The sequence below is a fragment of the Gouania willdenowi genome, chromosome 7 (assembly GCF_900634775.1).
Source record: "Gouania willdenowi chromosome 7, fGouWil2.1, whole genome shotgun sequence".
Taxonomy (NCBI): Eukaryota; Metazoa; Chordata; class Actinopteri; order Blenniiformes; family Gobiesocidae; genus Gouania; species Gouania willdenowi.
In genome coordinates this window covers 36,435,241-36,460,991 of record NC_041050.1, presented here as the reverse complement: position 1 = coordinate 36,460,991, position 25,751 = coordinate 36,435,241, and the positions used below count along the sequence as shown (strand labels likewise).

Below are 25,751 nucleotides of genomic sequence, written 5' to 3'. Positions count from 1 at the left end.
TTACAATTATTTGTTAACATTTGCCACAAAAAACTAAAACCCAGAAGTTTGTGTTAAAACTTTATTTTTTATTTTTATTTTACAAGTGCAATTATGGTTGAAGCCAATTATGATGCCACCCTCAGCTTAATTTGAGAACCACTGATTGTTTTTTTGCTAATCTTTAAAAAAAATAATAAAAAGATTTTTTCCCACTATGTGTTCGAATTTCAATCCTGGATGAGGAAAAAAAAAAAGATGAAATTATGTTTAACATATTCGTGATCAGAATTAAAATTTTGCTGCTCTATTAATGCCACTGAATCAGTGTTTGTTTGGATAATTTTGACAAAAAAAAAGTTAATGACACTGTTTACCACTTTTTTTTTTTTCTATTTTCACAATTTATAGTGTAAGTCAGTGGTTCCCAACCTTTTTTGGGTCGTGACCCTATTTTGATATCGTACATTTCTGGCGATTCCAGAGACACTTTCTAAAATTAGTTTTTGATCATGGTTATTAAAGTGTGTTACAAATACAGATATTTTTATACTGCATTTTATTTGAACAAGAGCCTGACGTGACCTCAATGTGAGGAATGGGGCGTGGCTTAGGAAGGGAGGCATGGAGTAAACTAAACTTTCACTTTATATTTGACAAAGTGAAAGTATAAAATACAGTTTTTTAAGATTGTGTGATATTTCAATTTGAAAAAGGAACACTTTTTTTTTTTTTTTAAAAGTCAGTCATTTTTATTTATTCCTATCAATTACTAGATATTTCAGGTGCCTCCATTTAAAGTCCAGGTGACCCCAAGGTTGAAAAACACTGGTGTAAAGTTTGAATGTTTAATTTTTACAAATGTCATACTACAAATATGTCTTGTTTATTTTAGACTTTTCTTTCATACACATGTTTTTCCTAATTAAATTTAAAGTGTTGGACTTTTTTTAAACTTCATAAATAAAACTTTACTTTGTGTGGCTATCAGCTGCTGTCTTTGTTTAACATCTTACAATTTACAAATTTACAAATTGTCTGTAGGACTCAAATGATAGCAGAACTAAACTGTAAACCACATATTTGCCTAATCATGGAAATATCCTGTAAGTCTGTTATGTACCAATTTGACATAATTGACTCTACATAGGATTCTGTATAGATGCAGACAATCCTGTTAACACATGGATGGATGCAGAGTTTGTTTAAAAATTTCCACAATTCTGTTTCAGGGTTAGACCCATTTCGTTTTCACTTAACTTGTCTGTTTCATCACCTTGACCTATTGTAGATGACTTTACTGGCTATTATTAAACATCCCGAAATCCTACCAAACATGTTAAATAGGGTTAATAGAATCAACTACTGTTATTAATTTTTCGTGATGCATCGAAATTCCGGCCACCAAAACATTTTGGCTGAAAATGTCCCAAAAGTGCATTTTTCAATTTTGGTCCGAGCACTAACGCAGTTTCTAAGCAGAGTTGACGAGCCATTTAATTCAAAATAAGGTATTTATTACCTTGACACCAGATTTTCTCTATTCCAGTATGAGACAACATTTACAGTACAGACTTTTCCCTTTTGATTGTTATTTCTCTCTTTTGAAGAAACAGTCCTCACAGTCTTTGATTTTTGTCATTTCAGGCCATGTTCAGGCAATCCTACATTTTGGAAAATATTTTCCCATTTCTAGATTTCCTTGGCTTTTTACAGAAACTTGTAACACATGCAGGGCAACAATAGACCGGTCATTGCTTTATTAGAAAACCCTATTCAGTCAGTTGATGAGCATAAATAGCCGTCAACTGACGATTCACATTGACACATATTGCTTCACTTGATGTGCAATAATATTCACAGTCAAGTGTGTTTTACTTTGAATGTTGTCAAACAGGTTTGATTGTAAGATGAAATTTGACCTTAACACAGTTTGACATCTGTAAACAAGGCTGTGATAAGACTATACGATCAAATATAAACACATTCATATGAAAGGACATTAGCTTGTTGACGGGTAGAAAATCCTCATGAGATACTCGTAGCTGAGAAAAGTGACGGCGTTGACGGGAAACGCCCGCACTGAGTTCAGTGTGAGGCCTTTGAAGAAGACCCTCACACCTTCCTCCCTCGCGCTCACCCTCATGCAGTCCAGGACGCCATCATACACCTGACCGCCAGCCCCGGACATCTGCAGACGGGCTTTTACTACGTCCATGGGTGTAGCGAAGGACCAGGTCACCACGCCGGCTACACCACCTGCCATCAAGATGGCAAAAGTACCTGAAAACAGAAAAATGACTGACATTCAATGACATCAGTTAAAACTAAAATAATTAGAATATTTGCATTTCCTGAAGAAAATATGAGTGAGGATGCAAGTGCTGGCCTGTGTCATCCAACACTGCATTAGCATTAGCCTAGCATTAACATTAACTAGCATTAACCTAACAATATCATTAGCTAGCAGTAGACTAGCATTAATCTAGCATTAAAATTAGCCTATGATTAGCATTAACCTAGCATCAACCTAACATTAGCCTAGCATTAGCATTAACCTAGCATCAACCTAACATTAGCCTAGCATTAGCATTAACCTAGCATAAACATTAGACTCGCAATAACAATAATCTACCAATAGCATAAACCCAACATTAACATTGGCTAGCATACCTAGCAAAACATTAACCTAACATTAGCCTAGCATTAGCATTGACATTAGACTAGCAATAACAATAACCTACCAATAGCATTAAGCCAACATTAACATTAGTTAGCATTAACCAAGAAATAACATTAATCTAACATTAGCCTAGCATTAGCATTAACCTAACATTAACATTAGCCTAGCAATAACAATAACCAACCAATAGCATAAACCCAACATTAACATTAGCTAGCATACCTAGCAAAAATATTAACCTAACATTAGTCTAGCATTAGCATTAACATTAGACTAGCAATAACAATAACCTACCAATAGCACTAACCCAACATTAACATTAGCTAGCATTAACATTAGATTAGCAATAACACTAGCCTAGCATTAGCATTAACCTAACATTAACATTAGCCTAGCAAGGTATCATTTTGACTAAAAAGCTGCTAAATGATCTCAAAAGCAGGCTAAATGTTTCCAATAGAAAACAATGGGATGTTTACAGGCAGTGGGCCGTGTGACATCATCAATCATGTGATTTCAAGATGGATGAACACAAGCTCTAAAACTATAAAGTAGTCCTCTTAAGTAATTAAATTAATATGGTGCAGAATAATGTGTTTTGTAAGGCATAGATCTTCTAATAAGTACATTTAAAATACTAGATGCCAAACTTATAAAAACAGAGGAGGAGTCCTTTAAGATAAAATCACTTTCTCATTTGTGTAAAAAGTAAGAAAAAAAATTATTGTGTTGCCCTGAAACATAACGTGTTGGAAAATGGAACCTCTCTTCTCACCTGGCTGTTTGCCGTTCTCAGTCAGAGCCTTTCGAATCACCTCATAAGGTAGGAAGTAGAGCCCGTAACACGGTACGTCCCTCAGAGCCAGGGCCAGCCCTCCTCTGAACAGGCCCTGGATCCCCTCCTCCCTCAGGATGATGGACACACAGTGGGAAGGGCCGCGGTATCTGTCCACTGTGGTCTGACCCTGCAGACGCACCTTCACCAGGTCTATGGGAGCACACACCAACACCTGACGGCAAATACAAAAACACTGTTTGACAGTCTCATCAAAATGTGATTTACTCTCAATGAGGTTTTGGAACAGCTCTTTCACAGTGAAAGTAACGTAGAGGAGTAAGATGACTTCATAGTGAATAACCCCAAATATGTGACGAAGTAGCACACATTAAAAAATTAAAACTATGCAAATTAAAACTATGCTAAGTATGCAGCTGAGAACAGATAGCTTTATATATAGTACAAAAAATATATTTAAAATCAGTGACGTGCCGTGAGCAATAGGGTTGGGTAGGCAGGGCGTTCCAAATCGAAACCACCAATGTCAAAACCAATGACAATTTCATATGTTTCTGCTGGCAAGTGTTAATTCAATTCAATTCAACTTAATTTGTATAGCGTAATTTACAACAAAGTCATCTCAATGCGCTTATCAAAATATAAAATTCATACTAAGAAAGGAAAAACCCAACAAGATCCATACTCTCCCAACAAAATATATCCCAAGACACGGCAGCACATCCGTTGTTTGTGTTGGAAACAGAAACACGGAGAAAATGACAACAACAACAACTCAGAACAGCCTCAGTGAGGAGCATCCACAAAGCCAATCCTTCCTTTCACTGTGGAAAATACGAACAATGTTCTGACCTTACCTTTGCTGAAGGTCTGGTAGCTCAGGTGTTGGTCTCCCATCTTTTAAAAGCTGTCGTTTTTCCTCAAAAAAAAGTTTCTTTATCGTCTCTAGGGCTGTCATCCTGACTGTAGTGTTGTCCCACCCACTAGCTAGAACGTAGCAGCAGCGGTCACGTGATATCAATTCACTAATGCACTGTGAACTTAGGTATAGCATTTAGCATAGCATGGTTATGTCCAAAGGCAGCGTAGAGAGCTGCCTTTTTACATAAATGATTTTCATCTTGGGGAAGTGACTGTGCATGTGCAAACACATAAAAACATGCTATGGGAACAGAGGCAGAGCAGAAATGTGCCTTTGAGAAGGGGTGTGGCCTCCTCCTGCCTTACAGCGGTTAGGAAATAGCGATGTTTAGTGATTTGGGATATGAAAAGCACAAAATGCTGACACTTTCAAACTTATAGGTACTGTCAGCTATCGGAAATTGAAAAATAAATCATTTATAATTATATTATAATTAAAACAAATTATCAAAATATCAAGTCACCCTTGGGTAGGCACTGCCTACCTTGCCTACCCTGACTGCACGTCACTCTTTAAAATAACACTTTAATCAAGTTAAATTAATATTTTAATCATAATAAATTAATTAAATATTATATCAATAAAATATTTCTAAAATAATGTCCTGTAGTGGAGCACAAATAAAAAAGTGAGCCACAGATTTTACACAGGGAAATTAGTAATTTCAACAATATTGTGTCCTAGTTTGCATTTCTATGTGTATATAAAATACAAGATATGTAAGAAACTGACAATATCCAAGCAATATAAGTGATAAATATCAGTCCCAACCGAAACTTCACTTTAAAATTTCTAGATTTTGTGACCAATTTCTATTTAAATAAGGGAAATATTATGTCATAATTTGAGGAAAATTTTCAGGATTTTGTATGAATGTTGAGTTTTTTCAACAGTTTATCATTAAGAATGACTGTAATCATGTGATATAAGCATTGGTAAAACTTTGAGCCCCCGCAAATACTTTTGAGTTTCATTTACACAAGGATTCATGTTATTTTTACTTTCTCCTGCGGGCCGAATCGGATGCTCCAAAGGGCTGGATTTGTCCCCGAACCATGAGTTTGACGCTTGCTCTACATCGTTGCTTATGCTTGTTCATGTGGAAATGTTGGGTTTATTACATCCTTACTAGTTTTTGATGAGTGCTCTGAGATTAATTATTGTTGTATTTAGCACTATATAAATAAAGTTGTGTTAAATTGAATTATTTGTAATGACATTCCTTCGAAAATTCAGTCTCAGGTTTCCTGCATTGTGCGATGTGGCATCGTCAAGTGTAGAAAAATAAGCAGTCCACAAGTTATTGTTGTAACTCATTTTCCGATATCTGTTATTTTACTGTTAACCAGTAAACTCATGGTCCACTGCACACGCTGTTGTCGTGCTGCTGATATCAGCATTTATTGTGCTCCACTGTACCTTTGACACGGTGAAAGGTTGGTCAATCTCACCTGCACCAGACCTGAAAAACAGCCTGCAGTGAAGACGTGTGCAGCAGATGCAGGTTTGTCACCATTGCGGTCCTTTCGTTGGGTCTGGCTGAGGTAATCTAACGCATTGCTGTAAGATCCAAACACTACAGAGTTGGTGATGCCGGTGGTCATGACTGGAAAGGCCATCCCTTTGAAGAAGCCACGTATCTAAGGCAGTTAGAACACGTGTGTGTTTTTAATTCAAAGAAGAGGAGGTTTGAGTGAATGGAGACACAATAAAGGAGACACAAACCCCTTCATTGGAGTAGGTTTTGGCCACACAATGAAATATTCCATTATAGATCGACTGGGCTTGAAGTCGCACCTACAAGTGTAGAACACAGGGTCAGTAAATATGGGGTAGCCAACATTTACCTTGTTTTCCTCACATTTAGCTAATTTTCCTTTAATCTGAGACAAATTCATGTAAAACAGCATAGTATTTTATATCAGGGATGTGAAACTCATTTTAGTTCAAGGGCCAAACAGGGACCAGTTCGATCACAAATGGGCCACAGGTTTTAGGCGGCAAAACAAACAATTTCAACAATAATGTGCAAAAATTTGCACTTCCAGTAATAAATTATGGAAGGAATCAACAATATCTAAGCAATAAATGACAGATACTTAAAAGTCTTTTTTTTTTTTTTTAACCAATTTTTTTTAATTATTTTTAGAGATTTTGTGGAATAATTTGAGGAAAATTGCAGGAATTTACAATGGAATTATTTGATCATTTACACAATGATTCATATCCTCTGAAGGACAGTATTTGGCCCCCGGGCCTTTAGTTTGACACATGTTCTATATCATTGTCAAAAATGTATAAACATGAAAAATAAATCTAAATATAAATGTTAAATCTAAATCTAAATGTTAAATCTAAATGTAAATGTGAAATGTAAATGTACAATCTGAATAAAAATGTTAAGGCTAAATGTTTTACACTTGTAGATATTTGTAGATTTACATTTACAATTTAAATTTATTTTTCATGTTTATACATGTTTGTCATGTTTAAGTGTGCATGAATATCATCTGACCTTCACAGTGTCAACAGGATGCCCAACTGAAAGTCCCAATGCACCTACAATGACACATGCACAGATATATATCAGTATGTTCACTTGGTGTGACTTTAATCAGTCTTTGTTACCTGAGATGCTTCCAGCTAAAAACTCCAAAAAAGGCATTTCTGACACACTTTCACAGCCTGAATTTAATCAATTGTGTGTTGTATGGATGGTACATTAGGTTTACCTAAAAGACACAAAACATTTTAAAGGTGCTCATTTTCATTTTAAAGTGCAAAGTGTGTTTAAAAATACATGCATTTGGATGTTGTTTTCCATTAATTGAAACTATGGTGTGTGTGGTGTTTCTTTTTTGAGTTTGCAACATACATTTCTCATGTAAAGTGTTCTTAAAGTGACAGAGTTTGGCTGCAACGTGGTGCTTTGTCATAATGATGATGTTTAGGAATAATAAGAGCAGATAACCTACCTTTACTAAGCCTCTACCTTATTCCTCCATTCTTATTTAGCTTCTACAACACTTTCACTATTTCTCTCCCAGCTGATCTTTTCTTTGGCTCGAGCTCAGCATCAAGTCAAGTTACATTGTACCACCTCACTTCCTTTTGGGCAGAGCGACCTTTCAGAATAAAGGCATTGATATTTCTATGATAAAGGCTTGCTCAGGCAGTCTTTTTCAACCTTTTTTCCACATTTATTTTTTTCTAGTAAAAAGTGCAATTAACAATCTGCAGTCATTATTATATGTGATTTTTTTTTTAAAATAGGAATCAAATGAGCAACAACAGAAACAATATATTATGATCTTTCATATTAATATTTTGAAAGACAAAGTGCAATTAACAATATGCAGTCATACGTATCAAAGTGTCTTGAATACACATAAAAAACAACTATTTTATCATCTTTCATATTCTGCATACTTGATACACGTCATGGGAGGGATAGATGTAAGAAGTAAAACATTAAATATGATTAGAACTACAATTTAACTTTATTCTGTTAAATACATTTTTTACATTTTATAATTTTGTATTATCTTTATATATATGTATAATTTATAAATATGTTATTATTATTATTATTATTATTATTATTATTATTATTATTATTATTATTATTATTATTACGCCTGTGCGCTTTGGAATGGGGAGGGGCTCACAGCAGCAAAATGGCATATTTGCAGACAATAATTAATTAGTTTTGAAAAATGTTTTTTAGATGAATTAGGTGAAAATGAATAATTTCCCATGGTTGTATGTGGTGGGTATCATTGCTTCGGGGTAAAACCAGCAAACCACACGTTTGGTGGTTTGATGCATTTTATTGAAGCTTTCAGCATCCATATTTGAGATTTGTTAAGTAATTTAAATGTGCTAGTGCACAGTGACTGTACTTTTTACTGATGTACACATATAAACTACATTTATTCAAACTTTTAATTGACTTAAACATATGGCTTAAAATAATTACAAAAATGGAATACATATTTTAATTGACAAAACAATATTCACACCAAAAATCAATGTTCTTATTAAAAAAGAAAATGAATAAATAAATAAATAAATAACTATTTTTCAAAGAAATTAGCAAGTTTACCACCGGACGTCATTACTAGTCGACGGGACGGAGCTTGTAAACAAATTGTGACGTCATAAGAAAGCGCGCCGCTACAGAGCGTTTGCTTTCTTTATCAGCGAAGAAGAAAAGCCGCGTTCATCGCGTTGGTTAAGAAACGTCTTTATTTCTTTCATTAAATTCACCGCTCGGTTAATTTTCTGTCTCTTTTTACTGTTTTTATTTGTTTAAGACTGAGGAGACCCCGCCTGGCTTCACTAATGTGAGGATGTTTTTTAAGGGCACTCGGCTTTAGTTGGCTGTAAAAAACACATTTGTTTATTTTCTACATGTTGCTTAGAGATTAAAACACAACATGACAACTCTAACGAGACAAGACATCAATTTTGGACAAGGTAAGACCAACATTAGTGACACAAGATGGTGTTTTATATCTACTGGGTAGCCGTAATAATGGAGATTTTTTTTTACTCCCTTTCTACACTTAAACACGGATTTTTGTTATTGGAATATAGAAATGTTTTGTTTTTTTTCTCTTATATTTTAGTTCTACATTTTAAATTCAGGAAGTCCAATTAATTCATGAATTTTATGAAATAATTGTGAGAATTAATCATATTTTTCATGTTTTTTAAAAAATCGAATGTATCAATCAATGGCTTTTCAGTGGTTGCTGATATCTTGTGTGAGTTCCTGGAGGTTGCCATTCATCTCATCCTGTATGTCCGTGAAGTTTATCCTTCTGGGATATTTCAGAAGAGGAAGAAATACAATGTGCCTGTGCAGGTATGATTTTCCCCCGCATTGGTACTGATCTGTGTGTATCTTTAACAATGATTTATTTATTTATTTTTTTTAATGGATGCTGGTTTTAGATGTCATGTCACCCAGAGCTGAATCAGTACATTCAAGACACACTCCACTGTGTAAAACCCCTCATTGAGAAGGTAGTTGTTTTTAGTTAGTCACTTACTGTAGTTTATATTTCCTGCTGATTTCGTCTGCTTATCTTTCAGAATGATGCGGAGAAGGTCGTAGTTGTCATTATGGACAAAGAACACCATCCAGTAGAGAGATTTGTCTTTGAGATTTCCCAGCCTCCTTTGCTCTCCATCAGGTAATATTTCACCATTAAACGGATCTTACACTTTTTTTTTTTTTTTTTTTTTTTTTTTACAAATGTGGCCTAAAGCATTTGAAATGTCCTTATTAGTAATTCTATGCCTAACAAAACACATTATTTTTCACCATATTTGTTTTGTTAACTTACAAATGGGACTACTTTACCATTTTAAAACCTGTAGTCCGTCATCTTGAAATCATGTGATTGATGATGTCACACGGCCGTATTTGTCTGTAAACATCCCATTGTTTTCTATTGGAGTGAAGCAATCATCCTGTTTTTTAGATCATTTAGTGGCTTTTTCAATCAAAATACAATTTGTGTTGCTTTTGGTTGATCTAAGTCAGGGGTGTCAAACTCATTTTAGTTCAGGGGCCAAATATGAAGCAGTTTATCTTAAGTGGGATGCAGATTTTAGGCAGGAAAATTACTAATTTAATCATTGTGCTCTAAGTTGCACTTCCACATATAAATAAATGATAAAATATGTACGGCACTGATAATATCAAAGCAATAAGTGACAGATATCAGTCCCTGCATGATCTTCACTTTCAATTTATTGGATTTTATGGCCAATTTTTATGTAATTTGTGTATATTTTGCGAAATAATTTGAATAAAATTGCAGGATTTTGGAAGAATTGAGAGTTTTTTTAACAATTTGAAATAAAAAAATGACTTCCCTCATGATATTGGCATTGGGAAATTGTGTGCTCTGCTAATATTGTGAGGTTTCATTAAATTTTTGTATTATTTTAGAGGCTGAAGTTGGCGAGTAAATCACAGGCTGTTGAAGACACACAAACCCTGAGGATAGAAGTCCTTCTGGGTGGGAGTCTTTCAACTTTACTCACTAACCTCAGCCACCAGAGCGTGTCAGCGCACTGTTTAAGGGAGAGTAAAGGTCCCTTAGGAGGGCTCTTCTTCTCTGCTTCATTGTCTACTACTTGGAACTGTCATCCCCAGTCATAGATTATCAAACGAGTCTGTTTTTATCCTCTTTCTGTAAACAAGAGGTTTACATCGACATCTTTAACTTTTCCTGATTATTTAGAACAACTAAAAGCACAAATTGTCATTTTGACCAAAAAAACTGCTGAATGATCTAAAAATCAGGCTGAATGTTTCACTCCAGTAGAAAACAATGAGATGTTTACAGGCAGTGTGGCCGTGTGACATCATCAATCATGTGATTTCAAGATGGCAAAATACAGATCTTAAAACGGTAAAGTAGTCCCATTTTTAAAAGTTAATAAAATTAATATGTTGCAAAATATTGAGTTTTGTTAGACATAGATCTACTAATGAGGACATTTCAAAGATTTTAGGCCACATTTGTAAAAACAGTGGAGGATCCCTTGAACGTAGCAGTGTGTTAGCATATTGAGAATGCACTTGTTTAGTTCTCGCTCTTACTCTTTTTGTCATCACAGCTCAGACATTTTACTGTCACATGTGGAGCAGCTGCTGCGAGCATTCATCCTGAAGATCAGCGTGTGTGACGCCATCCTGAACAATAACCCACCAGGTTTGGACCACAGAAGACTGCACAGTGTGCATCGTTACACATTCTTCGAACACTAGCAACTCAAGAAGCTTATGAATGTATTTTATAACGGCAAATTTCTAACTTTTTAGTTAATGTGAATCTTCCTTTTTAGTGTCCATTGATTGGCTACTATTTATTTATTTATATTTAAATTCTTTATTTTTCTGTATTTTTGTTTGAACATTCACACCAAGTTTATAAAGGGTTGAGGCTCAAATAACCCTCTTTTCCAAGTCGGTTTAAAAAATATTATATTTAAATTTTAAATAAGTGTACATATTTTTATATATCAACATACATACCCACATACAACACATAGAAATAAAAGTTTTATTTAACGCAATTACAAATTGAGAACATCTTTTTTCTGCTTATTTGCCACTCAAACATTTTGTCTTCATGCTAAAAAGTTCAAAAATACACAATTCTTCCATTATAACAATAACAGTAACTATATACAATAGAACAAGAAGATTCTGCTGAACAAAATCTACTCTTATGGGGGTAATAAATGTGATCCATTTGCTCCAAATAAGATAAAACATGTCCTTTTGGATCCTCATAATATAACAACCTTTCCATTTTAAAGATTTTATTCATTTATTTAAATGCAGTAAGGGTTCCTTAAGATTTAAAGGACAATTTTGAGTCTTGTCACACTTGTTCGATTTACTTGATGACTAAGAAACTGAGTGTATTCAACTTAGTTTCTTTTTCTCATTTATTTAAGCCTTTGAAAATTAGCTGATGGACACAAAACCAAACTTCCTGCACATTTATCTTTACATTATGTCTCCAGCTGTCATTTAGGTAAATACTTTGACACTGTCTCCTAAAAATTGGGTAATTGAGGTAATTTATGAAGTTGGTCCTAGGACTTCACCTTTGTTAAGATGCTGAACTGTTATTTTTTTTCTTCTCATCACAGGTTGCTCTTTCACGGTCCTCGTACACACTAGAGATGTTGCCACACGCAACATGGAGAAGGTTCAAGTAATTAAAGTAAGCTGAGCTCACAAAGCAAAACCAACACCATGAATCTTATTTCAACCTCCAATTTTCGACTTAAATTGGCCATTTTCAGCATAAAAACATCTGTGTGCATGTAAACGTGTAAATGTGCTCTGTGAAGGACTTTCCCTGGATCGTGGCTGATGAGCAGGAAGTTAACATGCAGGAGCCGAAGCTGATTCCTCTGAAGACCATGACGTCTGACATAGTGAAGGTGAGCAAATAAACCCATAGATACGTTCATTATCACCCTTTTAAATGGGTGATTTGATTTGATTAAAGGGTGTTAATGTATTACCAATAAACAAAATATTTGCACCTTTATATTTTAAAAAAAAACACATTAAAAGGACTTTTTAGAACGATTTTATACCTTGAGCTTAAATTATGGAGAGCCGTCATTTTGGACAGGATCTGATGCACTTTCGTTGATCGACATGGCCTGTTGCTTTAAATAAATGGTGCATTGTGGGAGGTTGAGGCGTAACAAGTCTGTTGACATTGTGGGAGATGTAGTTTTTCTGTTAGCTCTTGGCGCTAAGCAGCCATGTGTATCCAGTCCTTTAGTCATAAAAGTGTAGCATTCAGGTTGTATATTAGGAGAGGATTAAATATCACCTTTCTCACCAACTACCGGACGGATAGTGCTGTTGTTATCAGCAGAAACGAGCCACAGCTGAGTAGTTGGGTGTTGGAAGTGCAAAAATATGGCGAGCAGCTGCATTGAAAGCTGCGTGAAAGGATATCTGTTCATTGACTGGATGATGCGTGACAATCTCTGAGGATCAGCATCTGACAGCGCCTTAACGAACAGGTAAGTTCTCCTGATTGTTCATCATTTAGCCGCAAGGAAGTAAAAGGGAACAATCTGGTGGGGGTGCGGTTAGTGCCATGACACCCCCCCATGTGAGCAGAAACATAGTAGTGTTCTGAACAAATTCGTTTACAAGCTGAATTGAAATTCTGTAGGGACCGTGTCTGATTTCAGACGTTCATTAGCTTAGCCCATTAGCTTAGCCCACAGTGCCCTCTCAGAGCAGCTTAGCTTGAAGTGGTCCTTGCATACCACTGAATTACATCCGAATGGAAACGTTTTAAGTGTATATCCTGTACCAATATTATAGAGCCAACGTCTGTATAACTCTAACTTAGTGTTGTTATTTGGCTTTGAGACGCTAAATAAATATTTCTGCTAAGGTTTTTCCTATGGTTGTTATAGCAACCATTGGTTCTTTTTGAATAGTATGTTGAGTTAAGGTTTTGTTTTATCTCCTGACATGTTTCAGGAGATGAAAATCTTGCTGGAACTATTACACGAAAGTCAAGTGAAACTTCAAAGGAACCATCAAAGGCGATCAACAGAACTCTGAGGAAGACTGGCAGTTGACAGTCGAAACATGTCGGGAGATTAAAAAAAATCCTGAAGAACCTTGTCTGAATAAACAAAACCTTAACTTAGCGACTATTGGCTTTACACGCCGCCATTGTTCAGAAACTGTAGATCAACAAAACACTGTTGCCTAGCAACAGCTAACGGGAGTCAACGAAAGCGCGTCACATCCTGACCAAAATGGCGACTCTGCATAGTTTATGCCCCAAGGTATAAAATCGTTTGTTGGTAATACATTTGCTGTATACATTATCACTACATGTACCCTTTAAGATCTTGTTTTTTAGATGTTGCTTGATAATTGCAGTTCACCCATAGTTTGATGGTTTTTCTTGGCAACAGATGCAGCTGTACGTGGAGGAACGGGCCCAGAAAACACAGGTTTATTGAAGCTGCAGAATAACGTGACGACCTATTGGATGCATGTTTAAAACGAAGCTCGTTCTGATTCACTGGATGGACGTAGATGTTGTGTCTGGAACGCTGGTTAACTGTGTGTACTATATAAATGTGCTCCTGTTGTTGTTGTTGTTGTTGACGTGTACTTGAGTTTTGAAAGCAGATTTTTATTGATGATCACAGTGTGATGAACAAGTAAATCAGAGTTAACAATCGATCTACCATCTGCACTTTCCTCCTACAAACTTAAATGTCTTATGAAGAAAGTTGGATTATTCACAGAAAACTGATTGTAAATCAGTTCATCCAACTATTGATTGTAGAATGTTTAAATCAACCTCATTTTTCATCAGTGGCAGAGTTGAATGTTGTGTATTCATTCTATATTTAAAGAGGAATGTGGTGAAACGTGCAGTTGGTTTTGGGGTCTTGTGCATCTAAAGTATCATAATGTACAATAATTACTTAATTGTCATATGACAAATGCAAATATGTTTCCTTTTTTTAAAAAAAAAAAACCTATGAGAAATATGCAGAACGTATATAAAAATGAAATAAAACTTTTTTTGAAATCTCGAATTGTTGAACCCTTTACTACACAGTAATGAACAGACTAGAGTGATAAAGACACACACACACACACACTTCTTCTACACACGTTTATCCAATTCAGGACCACTGAAATATGTCTTAGGTCACTCAGACTGTAAGGCAGAATACATCTGATATCATCCTTTTCAACCTTGGGGTTGTGACCCCAAGGTTGAAAAGGATAGAATAAAAAGGGTTTCCTGAAATATTCAGAAATTGATTAAAAAAATTGTCTGATTAGAATGATATTTTAAGATACCATACACAATCTCAAACAAACTGTACACTGCTTTCATTTTCTCAAATAAAAAGTGTTAAAAATAAATTCAGTATTAAAGTATTTCACCTGGTGCATCTTGTCGCTAATCCTGGCTACTACGTTTAGTGATCTTATAATACACTTTTTTTTTGCTTAACAACTAATACTAATACTTCTTAACACGAGTAATTTCCCCCTGGGATAAATAAAGCACCTCTGATTCTGATTCTGAAACAATGCTAAGAGTTAGCATCTCGTTTAGTTCGCATCACAGCGTAGGATTAGCATTAGCATATTAGCCTACTAATAATGTACTCCCACCAATGAAGACTTGTTATTTTTTCTGTTTCACTAACGTTCTTTTCTTATCTTTGTGACTTTTCTTGACAGATTTAATTCATAAATTGTTGAGATCAACAGTTTTAAGGAACTTGAAGGCACACATTACTCTCACATTAATACAGTGTTTTTCAACCATGAGGTCGGGACCTCAAATTAAAAACGGGGGTCGCCTGAAATGTATAGTTCACAAAAAAAAAAAACGATTAAGATGATATATATTATTTTTCAAATACACATCACACACAATAAACATAAATTAACTGTATCCTATACTTAAACTTTCTCAAATATAAGTCTAGTTAAAACGAAATCCAGAGAAAAAATGTGATATGACCAAAAACTAATTTTTGAAAAAATATGTCTCTGGACATTTGTGATATTAAAATAGGGTAACGACCCTAAAAAGGTTGGGAACCTCTGCGTTAATATATTGTGTTAATTTAAATGTTACAGCTTGTTTTAGACTCGCCAAGTGTATCCTACTTGGAAATACATGAACAAAATATGATCATGACAATACTCTTATATAATGTTCAAGTTTTTTTCATTTTAAAACACATTTGTATATAATGCCCAGGTAGGTCATTTCTTTCAGGAGTTTGCAGGTTCTCCCAAATGTGAGTTGATTTCATTTTTTTAAATTTTTATGGGTTCTCTTGTTGAGTTAACTTGAGATTAGGAGTTAATTTATTTATTTATTTTTTAATTATTCAAAGATTTTTAATTGATTGGTTACAGGTGGCATCTGTTTATTCAGCGTCAAATGTAATAAACAGGACAAAACTAAATAATAATATATAACATAATAATAGAATAATGATAGACTTCATACATTTACATTTTGAACTCAAAATCAAGTTCTGAGCTACTTTCTAATGTCCCGACTATGAGCAGCGATGGATGTAGTATCCTGTCAAGTATCCGATGACGTAAACAGAGAACAGTGCTGCTACACATCTGGCTGCGTTTCCTGCTGTTCCAGATGTGCTGACACACACTCTGCTGCAGAACCTTCAAAATATGACAGAGGGAAAGACATTAAACTGGTGCGTACAATAATGCATGTGTGGTTTTACCCACAATCCTCCCTGTCTCACCTCATCACAGCAGACAGTGCGGTGCTGGTTCTGGATCCAGTCTCGTTGAAGTGTTCATAGCGACTGGTGCTGGCGTCCATGTGGAATCGGCTGTGCTCATAGGATTAACAAATGCATCGCCCTGTGACACAGTTTACAGGAAAACATTGTATTAACTACATGTCAAACTCAAGGCCCGGGGGCCAAATTCGGCCCTTTGGATCATCATATCGGCCCGCAGGAGGAAGCAAAAATTCAGGAGAAAACATGTATCATTGTGTAAATGAAACTCAACAATATTTGCAGGTGCTCACAGGTTTCCCGGTGTCACGGTCTGAGTTTACCTCCGTAGATTGTCTTACAATCTCAGTATGTGACTGCTACGTACTGAGATGTACCCGTGCTGGATTAGCCACGCACAGATTGTTGCAGTGATTTTATAAAATGCTTAAAACATCACATCAGTCGACCATCAATAAAAAATTGACCAATGATAAAAAAAAAAAAATATGATTGTTTTGATCAGATTTATAGGAATACAACAGCTTATTATTGTAAAGCTACATTAGGTTAACTGTTATTTATTACAATCATGTTTTTTTGGAAAATGAACTATTCCTATTCCTATTTTTCCCAAAGAAAAAGAGCCATTCAGCACTCGTCAAATAACATTAGCTTTGAGATTGAATTTTCAATCCCAGCATGGCGGAAGTTGCAAAACTCATAGCGGAACGAACAAAAACAAATTTTCTAGTAGTGGACATGCTCATAATTGATCTGAGTGCAAGGTAAACTCAGACCGTGACACCAGTTATATCGCATGATGGCCGTGATTTTTAATGGTAAACCTCAAAATTCTTACAAAATCTTTTATTTCCCTCAAATTATTACATAACATTTTCCTTTATTAAATAGAAATTGGTCACAAATCTAGGGAATTTAAAGTGAACACCTTGTTGGGACTGATATCTGTCACATATTGCTTGGATATCATTGGTTTCTTACATATTTTATATTTTATGTATACCTACAAGTGCAAACTAGGGCACAATAATGTTGAAATGACTTGTTTTCCCGTTAAAATCTGTGATCCACTTGAGATCAAACTGCTCCATATTTGGCCCCTGAACTAAAACAAGTTTGACACCCCTGATTTATTGTATATTTCAAAGTAAAATGAAGAATCTGAATCACATTAGAGGATAAACTGTAGACCAGGTTTATAAAGCAACAGTTATAATTTCATGTTGTATTGTCCAAACAAAGTCTTCTCACCTCTTTCAGTCTCAAACAGCCAACCTGCTCAAAAGGAAAACACTTGAAAACCATGGAGACTTCATTCACACTTGCACTGCTTCACTTGTATGGGATCCATTGGTCATAGTTCATGTGCTCACTTAGCTCAACCTGTTATAAAATCACCAGGCTTTGCTTCACTAGTTAGAACTCTGCTTCACTGTGATAAAGGTCACTTTTCTCCCCTGTCAGGTCTGCTTTTATTACACGCTTTCAGATCGCTGACAGCCCAGTAAACAATGGGGTTTATTTGGTCTTTGGTTAACGCTCCAATTATCCTCAAATGTTGAAATAACACATTTTTCCCTTTGGGGTCAATCTGACCCCAGGGCAATTTGCCTGCAGAAAAGCATTTACCGAAAATTGTTGACCAAGTTTTTGTATTGGGAATTAATTAATTTATCTTGAATAGTTGTCATCCCCCCCCCCCACACACACACACACACACACACACACAAATAAATGTAATGTAACTCACAGGTCACACACAAACAGACACGCTTTATGCAGATAAAACAGCTTGGGGTCAAATTGACCCCAGAGGAACACAAATTGAAAAAAAAAAATGTCATCATGATAATTGTATGCACTCAATTGTAGAAAAAGTGATGGAAAAATGAAGCAAAAAAACCAAAGACAACTATAATTTTTTGTTTGATAAACATTGAATGACAGGATTATAGGAGGGTTGAACAATTAAAGGTCAATTAAAGGCTAGTAAATTATCATTTTTTTTTAAATTTTTTTTTTTTTGTACATGCCCGAAAAAGGAGACGAGAGAAGCAGTTTGCTTATCTAAGTCCCGTCCCCCTGTTTTGAACACAGAAAATTTACATCAAAGCTTGTCTCTCTGGTCAAACATTCCTAGGTTGTTCTGAACACAATATCATTTCATGTTTCCTTTCTGTATAAGTTACTAGATCATTATTTTTTAGCCTTTAATGCACACATACTGTAGAACAGTTTGATTTTAAGACACTGCTATTGGCTGCATGGACTGGCGCCCCATTCAGGGTGTACCCCTGTCTAACACCCAATGGCAGATAGGCACCAGTAGACCCCCGCCACCCTGAAAAACCAGAAGCAGAGGGAGATTTTTAAATCATATTATTGTTGATTTAATGTTTTTACTGCTATTTTTAAATGTTCTTATTGATCTTTAAACTGCTAAATGTGTTCTGTTGCACTCTTTAATCATGTAAAGCATATTGAGTTGCTTTGTGTATGAAATACACTATACAAATACATTGGCCTTGCCTTTAAAAGTAAGCAAATATTTTACTAAAGGTTGATGTGAGTCTATCACACAGAACCAACACGTTCACACACCTTTATTCCAACAGGAGAACTATAGTGACAACATCCTCTGGGATTAAAACCTAGTTTCTGGGATAAAGCCCTAGCTCTTTTGCATTCTAGCAAAAGAGCTAGAAAGTCAGTTCTCAAATGATTTCAATCAGCCATGTTTTAGAAGTCTCTGGGTATTTTAATAAAACACTAAATAAAGCTCTAGTTTTTTTTGTTTTTTTTTTAATAATAGTATGCTATACCAGGGGTTCTCAACTGGTCTCACCCTGGGACCCACATTTTGCCACGGTCATTAAATCGTGACCTACTTCTTTTTTTTTTTTTTTTTAGAATTCAACCAACCAAATTTAGTTTTTTTTTTTTTTTTTTAAATAACTGTTGAAAAACCACATATATAATCTTTTTTTTTTTTTTTTTAAACATAAATCTATATATTTTCCCGTGCAACATGCATTTCAAGAAAAGTTTCTTTCAAAATAAAAGACAAGTTCAACATGAGAGACATTAAGTAATATGTACCTGTACCTACCCAGTTCAGGTCCGCGACCCACCTGTTGAGAATCGCTGGGCTATAACATATCTCTATTTACCTAAAGCTAACGTCTACCTTTTCTTTCTACAGGAAGTCATGCCCATATCTACAGCAGTGTCACTATAGAAATAATGTTCTTCAATAGTTGCACCTGCCACTTTAACATCATGTTGTTAATAATGAGTATAAAAGCCATTTCCCATGTTGCAATCACTGCCATTATCTCTGTGAGCTGGTGACCTTTGGTACGGGACAAGAACAGCTTTACAGAACCAGTAGCTTTGTTAAAAAAAAAACCACGGAAATAAACCGGAGAACTGTGTGGAATCCACTGTGGATTATGACTTAGTTTGGTTCATATAGTTGGATTTCTTTAGAGGATTTTAAATAAAGCCTGAGACATGTTTTCCTTCATCACGTCGTTTCTGCCCACCTCAATAATACCAGGATGGCTGTCGTTAGACACAGACCCAGTGGATAGTTTACTGAAAGGTGAGTTCATAATATACTGTATATGAAGAATGTTTCTCCTGTTATAATAAATGATGTAACGTGCAGGTGTTGTTGGTGCCTGTGGGATCTCTGTGCTCTGTTCTCTGCTGAGGGTTCACTTACTGTTAGAGGAGAGGTGAGAAAAAAGAACCTTTTTTAAACAGTTTCTCCACCAGCGTTTGGGTCAAATATATCATTTAAATTACAATTATGTTTCCAAATATCCATGTTCAATTACAATTACGGTGACTGGCATTTTTTTTCAAATACAAATAAATCACAATTATTATTTTTTTTCCCTGAAAGTCAATTACAATTACGTTCTCAATTACTTATGTTCAATTGTAATTTCACTAACTTTTATTCATATAGTGTTGTGATGATTGTGTGTGTTATGACTTTTTTTCTCATAATTATTACATTCTATCGCATAACTATGAATTTACCAACTCCTAATTATGGCTTTTTTCTCATAATTATGATTTTCTATCTTATAATTATGGCATTCTATCTCATTATTATGACTTTTAGTTTTTATCTCATAATTATGACTTTCTATCTCATAGTTATGGCTTTCTTTCTCATAATTATGGCTTTCTATCTCATAATTATGACTTTCTATCTCATAATTATGAATTTACTAACTGACAATTCTGACTTTCTATCTCATAATTATGATTTTCTTTGTCATAATTATGAATTTAAAGACTCATGCGTATGGCTTTCCATCTAATAATTATGATTTTATTTTTCATTATTATGACTTAGTTTTTAATCTCATAATTATGACTTTTTTTCTCATAATTATGGCTTTCTATCTCATAATTATGACTTTCTTTCTGATTATTATGACTTTTAGTTTTTATCTCATAATTATGACTTTCTATCTCATAGTTATGGCTTTCTTTCTCATAATTATGACTTTCTATCTCATAGTTATGGCTTTCTTTCTCATAATTATGACTTTCTATCTCATAGTTGTGGCTTTCTTTCTCATAATTATGACTTTCTATCTCATAATTATGAATTTACTAACTCATAATTATGACTTTCTATCTCATAATTATGATTTTCTTTCTCACAATTATGAATTTAAAGACTCATGCGTATGGCTTTCCATCTAATAATTATGACTTTCTTTCTCATTATTATGACTTTTAGTTTTTATCTCATAATTATGGCTTTCTTCTCATAATTATGACTTTCTATCTCATAATTATGAATTTACTAACTCATAACTATGACTTTTGTAGTGGGAAAATTTGATACACATTGTAATAGTTAAATACATATGTGTAAGCCATAGAACTGTTTTAAAGTTTAATGATATTGTAATTGACATTTTTTTTTTATTTCCATGGTAATTACAATTACAAAGTCAATTATAATTCAATTATGGTTACACAGTTTTTAAATTACAATGACAATTATAATTGCCCCCAGCCCTGCTTTCCGCAGTGATTGTTAGATTTCATATAATTTGCTTTTTATTTTTTGTTGTTGTCACGTTATAGTGCTGGAAATAAAGATGACAAAAACACAAGGACGAGGACAAGCAGCCATCATAAAAGAGCTAATCCTGGATTTATTGGAATGCTCCAGTTTTCCTTTGTGACTATGGTTCTGGCTGTGGTTGGTTCCCGCGTGGCTTCACTGGTGGTTCTAGAGTTTGTTCTACGAGCCGTTTCTGGACTGATCACAGCTGGACGCGTAAGAGCTCCACCATGGGATTAAGTAACTATACACATGACACTCATTTAAAACAACTCAGAGATCCTTTAGGACAGAATAGGCAACTGGTGGTACGGGGGCCTCAGTCTCATTTTGTGTGGCCCCCAAAATAAATGCACAAAATACCCCCAAAACACACAAATTTACAGAAAAATCCACAAAAAATGACACCAAATATACAAAAATAACAAAATTATTTACAAAGTGTCAATCAAAAAAATTACTTCCAAAACAACAAAAATACACAAAATACAAACACACAAAAAATGACATGACCCTCAAAACAACAAATTTACTGAAAAATATACAAAATGTCAACAAAATATACAAAACAACCCCAAAAACAAACAAAACCACAAAAAATACACAAAATGACTCAAAATATAAACCCCCAAAATACACACAAAACTGTGTAATGACTTCCTAAACAACAATTTTAAAGAAAAAATCACAAAAGCACAGCAAAATACATAAAATTACACCAATATACACAAAATTACACCGAAATATCTGAAATGTGTACAAAATGTCAACAAAAATACACAAAAAATGACTCAAAATATAAACATATAAAATACCCCAAAACACAAAAAAAATGCAAAAATACATGAAGTGACTCCCAAAACAACACATTTACAAAATTACACCAATTATAATAAATTAAGAGAAATGTACAAAATGTCACCAAAAATACACAAAAAACATTCCAAAAACAAACATAAATACACAAAATGACTCAAATATAAACACACAAAACCTCAAAAATGCATGTAATGACTTACAAAACAGCAATTTTAAAGAAAATCATACAAAAACGTAGCAAAAATACAAAAAATATACGCCATTTTACACAAAATTACACCAAAATAACACAACATTTTACAAAATGTCAACAAAAATGAATCTAAAAACAAACAAAACAACAAAAATACACAAAATGACTCAAAATATAAACAAAAAACGCAAAAAATACAGGAAATGACTTCTAAAACCACACATTTACAGAAAAATTATTAAAAAAAATTCACCAATTAAACAAAAATAACTGAAAAATTTACTAAATGTTGTGTTAGCTTTCTGTTAATTAATAATTAATATTATTGATGTGGGTGTCTGAGCCTTTTTTCTGTTAGTATACCCCTCGCTTTCAATTTTTAAAAATGGTATATTGACCCTCAAGAAAACAGACAGATAAAATTGATATTAAACACATTTTAATAATTATTAACTATGCATGTGTAAGCCATAGAACTATAACATGGTTCCACAGTTTTGTGGTTAATTAAATTGCATTTTTTAAAATAGAATTTCCATGCCAATTACAATTATATGAACTCAATTACAATTCGATTATGATTACAACAGCAACAGATTTCTACAATTAAAATTATGATTACATCATAATTGTAATTTAATAATCAAATGTGTAATTCAAATTATTATCTCTAATCTGCTTAGATGATGTAGTGCTGATTATGATTTCTTATTTTCGTCTTCTTTCTGTCTTTTTTTCTGCAGGACTCTGATAAATTTGTGCAGCAGTTGCTGGTTCAAAGCCAGTTTCCTCTGGGCTGTGCTTTAAACTGCAGTCTGCACTTCCTCCACCAGGGGGCGGAGCACCGCTGGCTGTGTCTGCTGCTAGCTGCTGCTCTCAGCTGGTGGCTAGCTAGGCGGGTCACCATCCTGCTGCAGCACGTAACGGCCCTGTACACCCTCCACAGCTCCCAGGGATACTGCGGCATCTGCATCCTGCTGCTGACATCAGGGCGCCGCCTGCTGCCCACCCTGTGTACTGCGACCACCATCAGCTTCTGTGTGGCGGTGCTGGCTGCCATAGCAACCATCAATCATCACTTCCTGTCTGCTACTGAGGCCTTTAGATTCTGGACTCCACTGACCATCTGCTACACACTGCTGGTGGTTTACATGCAGGGTGAGAACAGGGAAACTCACCCATTTTTCAAGTGTCAAGTGTTTGATACATACACCAGGGATGGGCTCAGTTACATTTTTAGACTACAATTATATCTTCAATTTTCAAAATTCAATTGTGATTGCATGACCAGCAATTATGCGCCAATTGTAAAGTTGCGCATGCTAAAATAACTGTAACTTTTTGCAATATTTAGCAACAAACCACGTTAAAAAAATGTATGTCAATTTTTCTTTACACCAATATTTGTGAAATTTGTAAAAAAAAAATTCTCGTAAAAATGTGTCAATGTTAAATGTAAATGTTAAAGCTAAATCTAAATGTTAAAGCTAAATCTAAATGTTAAATATAAAATGATGAGCTTTTATTTTGGTACTTCTGGTGAATTTCACCATGACATTTAATAGATTTAGTTTTAACATTTAACATTTAGATTTAACATAGATTTAACATTAACATGTAACATTTCAATTTAATATTTTGATTGAATATTTAACATTTAAATTTAACACATAGATTTAACACATAGATTTAACATTTACATTTAGTATTTACATTTAGATTTAGCATTTGAATGTAACATTCAGTTAGGTTTAATATTTAACATTTAGATTTAACATTTAGATTTAACACATAAATTTAACATTTACATTTAATATTTATATTTAGCATTTGAATGTAACATTCAGAGTTAGGTTTAATATTTAACATTTAGATTTAACATTAAGATTTTACACAGATTTTACAAATACATTTTACAAATAGATTTAACACATATTTAACATTTACATTTAACATTTACATTTAGATTTAGCATTTCAATGTAACATTCAGAGTTAGGTTTAATATTTAACATTTAGATTTAACATTATCATTTACATTTAGCATATTGATTTAACATTTACATTTAAATTTAACATTAACATTTAATATATATTTATTTATTTTATTTATTCAGTTTATTTCCGACATGGTTACATTCACTTTTTTTACATTTTTTTTTTTTTTTGTACATGCCGAAAAAGGAGACGAGAGAAGCATTTTGCTTATCTGGGTCCCGTCCTCTGTTTTGTACATCAAAAATTTACATGGGTTTACATGTCTCTCTGGTCAAACATTCTTAGGTTGTTCTGAACAGTCCTCAGACATTTGGATTTAACATTTAGATTTTAGATTTCACATTGACATTATATTTTTACAAGAAAAAACTATCACGAATTTTACAAATATTGCTGTAAATCTGGTCAAAAGTAATCATATTTTTCTTTTTTTTTTACACGTGGTTTGTTGCTAAATGTAGCAAAATGTTACTGTTTTTTAATTTAATTTAATTGATCGTAATTGCAGTTCAATAATTGAGAATGTAAATATAATTGACTATCAAGGGGAAAATAATATTTGTAATTTTAATTGTAATTGGGAAAATGCAGGTCAACTTAATCATAACTGAGTTGTAATTGAACATGGATAATTGAAGACGTAATTGTAATTTAAAAATGTAATTGACCTCAACCCTGCATAGACCAAGGAGCAGGTGAAACTAAGGGTGTTTTCTGGTTCTACAGAGGACCAGCATCGACTGCCCAGCAGCCAGGCTGTCCTTAACGCTGTGGTGGTCCGTCTGGGTGGTTTAATGGTCCTGATGTTGACCGTTGGACGCTGGGCAGATGTTTTCCACATCCTTCTGTGTTTCCTGGGAGAGGCTGGCTGTATAATTCCTACCAATGATCTCCTGGATGCCACATCCTCTCAGGTCAGGTATAAGCAGGGCTGGACGATATGGACCAAAACTCATATCTCAATATTTTATCCCAAAAATGCAATATATATATATATATATATATAGTTTTTATTTATTTATTTATTTTTTTACCTTAATAGTCTTACCAGAAAGATAATTCATAACATTTATTAAGAGCTGCAGAATCCTGCAGTCCCAAGCAAATACTGTATTTATTTATTTATTTTGAATCAATATTCAATAATTTCGTATGCATGTGTTACACAGCTGATCACTGTAAGCAGAGTTAATTTTATTTGATACGTTTGTTCTGTATCCATAGGATGGAGAACGCCGACAAAGACAATGAACTCAACAGGAGCATGAGAGATAAAATATCACTTTTACACTAGATTATTATTTTTTTTTTACTGTTGTATGAATGTATGTTTTACCTACATAAATGTCATATATGTTCAACAAACCTATTGGACTGACTTTTATATATTTTCCATTATTATTACGCTGATTTTCTT

At 34.1% G+C, this 25,751-nt stretch overlaps 3 protein-coding genes and 1 long non-coding RNA gene across 4 annotated transcripts; 2 read left to right on the top strand and 2 right to left on the bottom strand.

The window, feature by feature from the left end:
• Positions 1–1,717: 1,717 nt before the first annotated feature.
• Positions 1,718–7,478, bottom strand: slc25a45 (solute carrier family 25 member 45). Its single transcript, XM_028453401.1, has 7 exons — positions 7,356–7,478; positions 7,009–7,112; positions 6,896–6,939; positions 6,106–6,177; positions 5,832–6,020; positions 3,438–3,672; positions 1,718–2,262 (listed from the first exon to the last, which is right to left on the bottom strand). Exons 2-7 carry the CDS (start codon positions 7,043–7,045, stop codon positions 1,982–1,984), a joined length of 858 nt encoding a protein of 285 aa, XP_028309202.1. The 5' UTR covers positions 7,046–7,112; positions 7,356–7,478; the 3' UTR covers positions 1,718–1,981.
• Positions 7,479–8,536: 1,058 nt separating this feature from the next.
• On the top strand, positions 8,537–14,511 carry mad2l2 (mitotic arrest deficient 2 like 2). The gene is made up of 8 exons (XM_028454124.1): positions 8,537–8,859; positions 9,132–9,250; positions 9,340–9,411; positions 9,481–9,581; positions 11,020–11,114; positions 12,064–12,137; positions 12,268–12,360; positions 13,879–14,511. Exons 1-8 carry the CDS (start codon positions 8,820–8,822, stop codon positions 13,924–13,926), a joined length of 642 nt encoding a protein of 213 aa, XP_028309925.1. The 5' UTR covers positions 8,537–8,819; the 3' UTR covers positions 13,927–14,511.
• Positions 14,512–14,710: 199 nt separating this feature from the next.
• On the bottom strand, positions 14,711–17,619 carry LOC114467664 (uncharacterized). The gene is made up of 3 exons (XR_003674539.1): positions 17,479–17,619; positions 16,225–16,345; positions 14,711–16,138 (listed from the first exon to the last, which is right to left on the bottom strand). It is a non-coding gene; the product is annotated as an uncharacterized LOC114467664 (long non-coding RNA).
• A 1,947-nt stretch (positions 17,620–19,566) lies between these two features.
• On the top strand, positions 19,567–25,703 carry tmem82 (transmembrane protein 82). Its single transcript, XM_028453399.1, has 6 exons — positions 19,567–19,831; positions 19,898–19,967; positions 21,346–21,541; positions 23,081–23,495; positions 25,061–25,248; positions 25,559–25,703. Exons 1-6 carry the CDS (start codon positions 19,741–19,743, stop codon positions 25,583–25,585), a joined length of 987 nt encoding a protein of 328 aa, XP_028309200.1. The 5' UTR covers positions 19,567–19,740; the 3' UTR covers positions 25,586–25,703.
• Positions 25,704–25,751: the final 48 nt, after the last annotated feature.

Excerpts from the sequence above, each read along its gene's own strand:
- slc25a45 (XM_028453401.1), bottom strand. The coding sequence starts at position 7,045 with ATGCCTTTTTTGGAGTTTTTAGCTGGAAGCATCTCAG. Across the intron at positions 6,178-6,895 it reads ATCCTGTTGACACTGTGAAG|GTGCGACTTCAAGCCCAGTC; the intron begins GTCAGATGATAT and ends CTACACTTGTAG. Across the intron at positions 2,263-3,437 it reads TGAGAACGGCAAACAGCCAG|GTACTTTTGCCATCTTGATG; the intron begins GTGAGAAGAGAG and ends TTCTGTTTTCAG.
- mad2l2 (XM_028454124.1), top strand. The coding sequence starts at position 8,820 with ATGACAACTCTAACGAGACAAGACATCAATTTTGGACAAG. Across the intron at positions 9,251-9,339 it reads AATACAATGTGCCTGTGCAG|ATGTCATGTCACCCAGAGCT; the intron begins GTATGATTTTCC and ends TGCTGGTTTTAG. Across the intron at positions 9,582-11,019 it reads CCTCCTTTGCTCTCCATCAG|CTCAGACATTTTACTGTCAC; the intron begins GTAATATTTCAC and ends TTGTCATCACAG.
- tmem82 (XM_028453399.1), top strand. The coding sequence starts at position 19,741 with ATGTTTTCCTTCATCACGTCGTTTCTGCCCACCTCAATAATACCAGGA. Across the intron at positions 23,496-25,060 it reads GCTGGTGGTTTACATGCAGG|AGGACCAGCATCGACTGCCC; the intron begins GTGAGAACAGGG and ends CTGGTTCTACAG. Across the intron at positions 25,249-25,558 it reads TGGATGCCACATCCTCTCAG|GATGGAGAACGCCGACAAAG; the intron begins GTCAGGTATAAG and ends CTGTATCCATAG.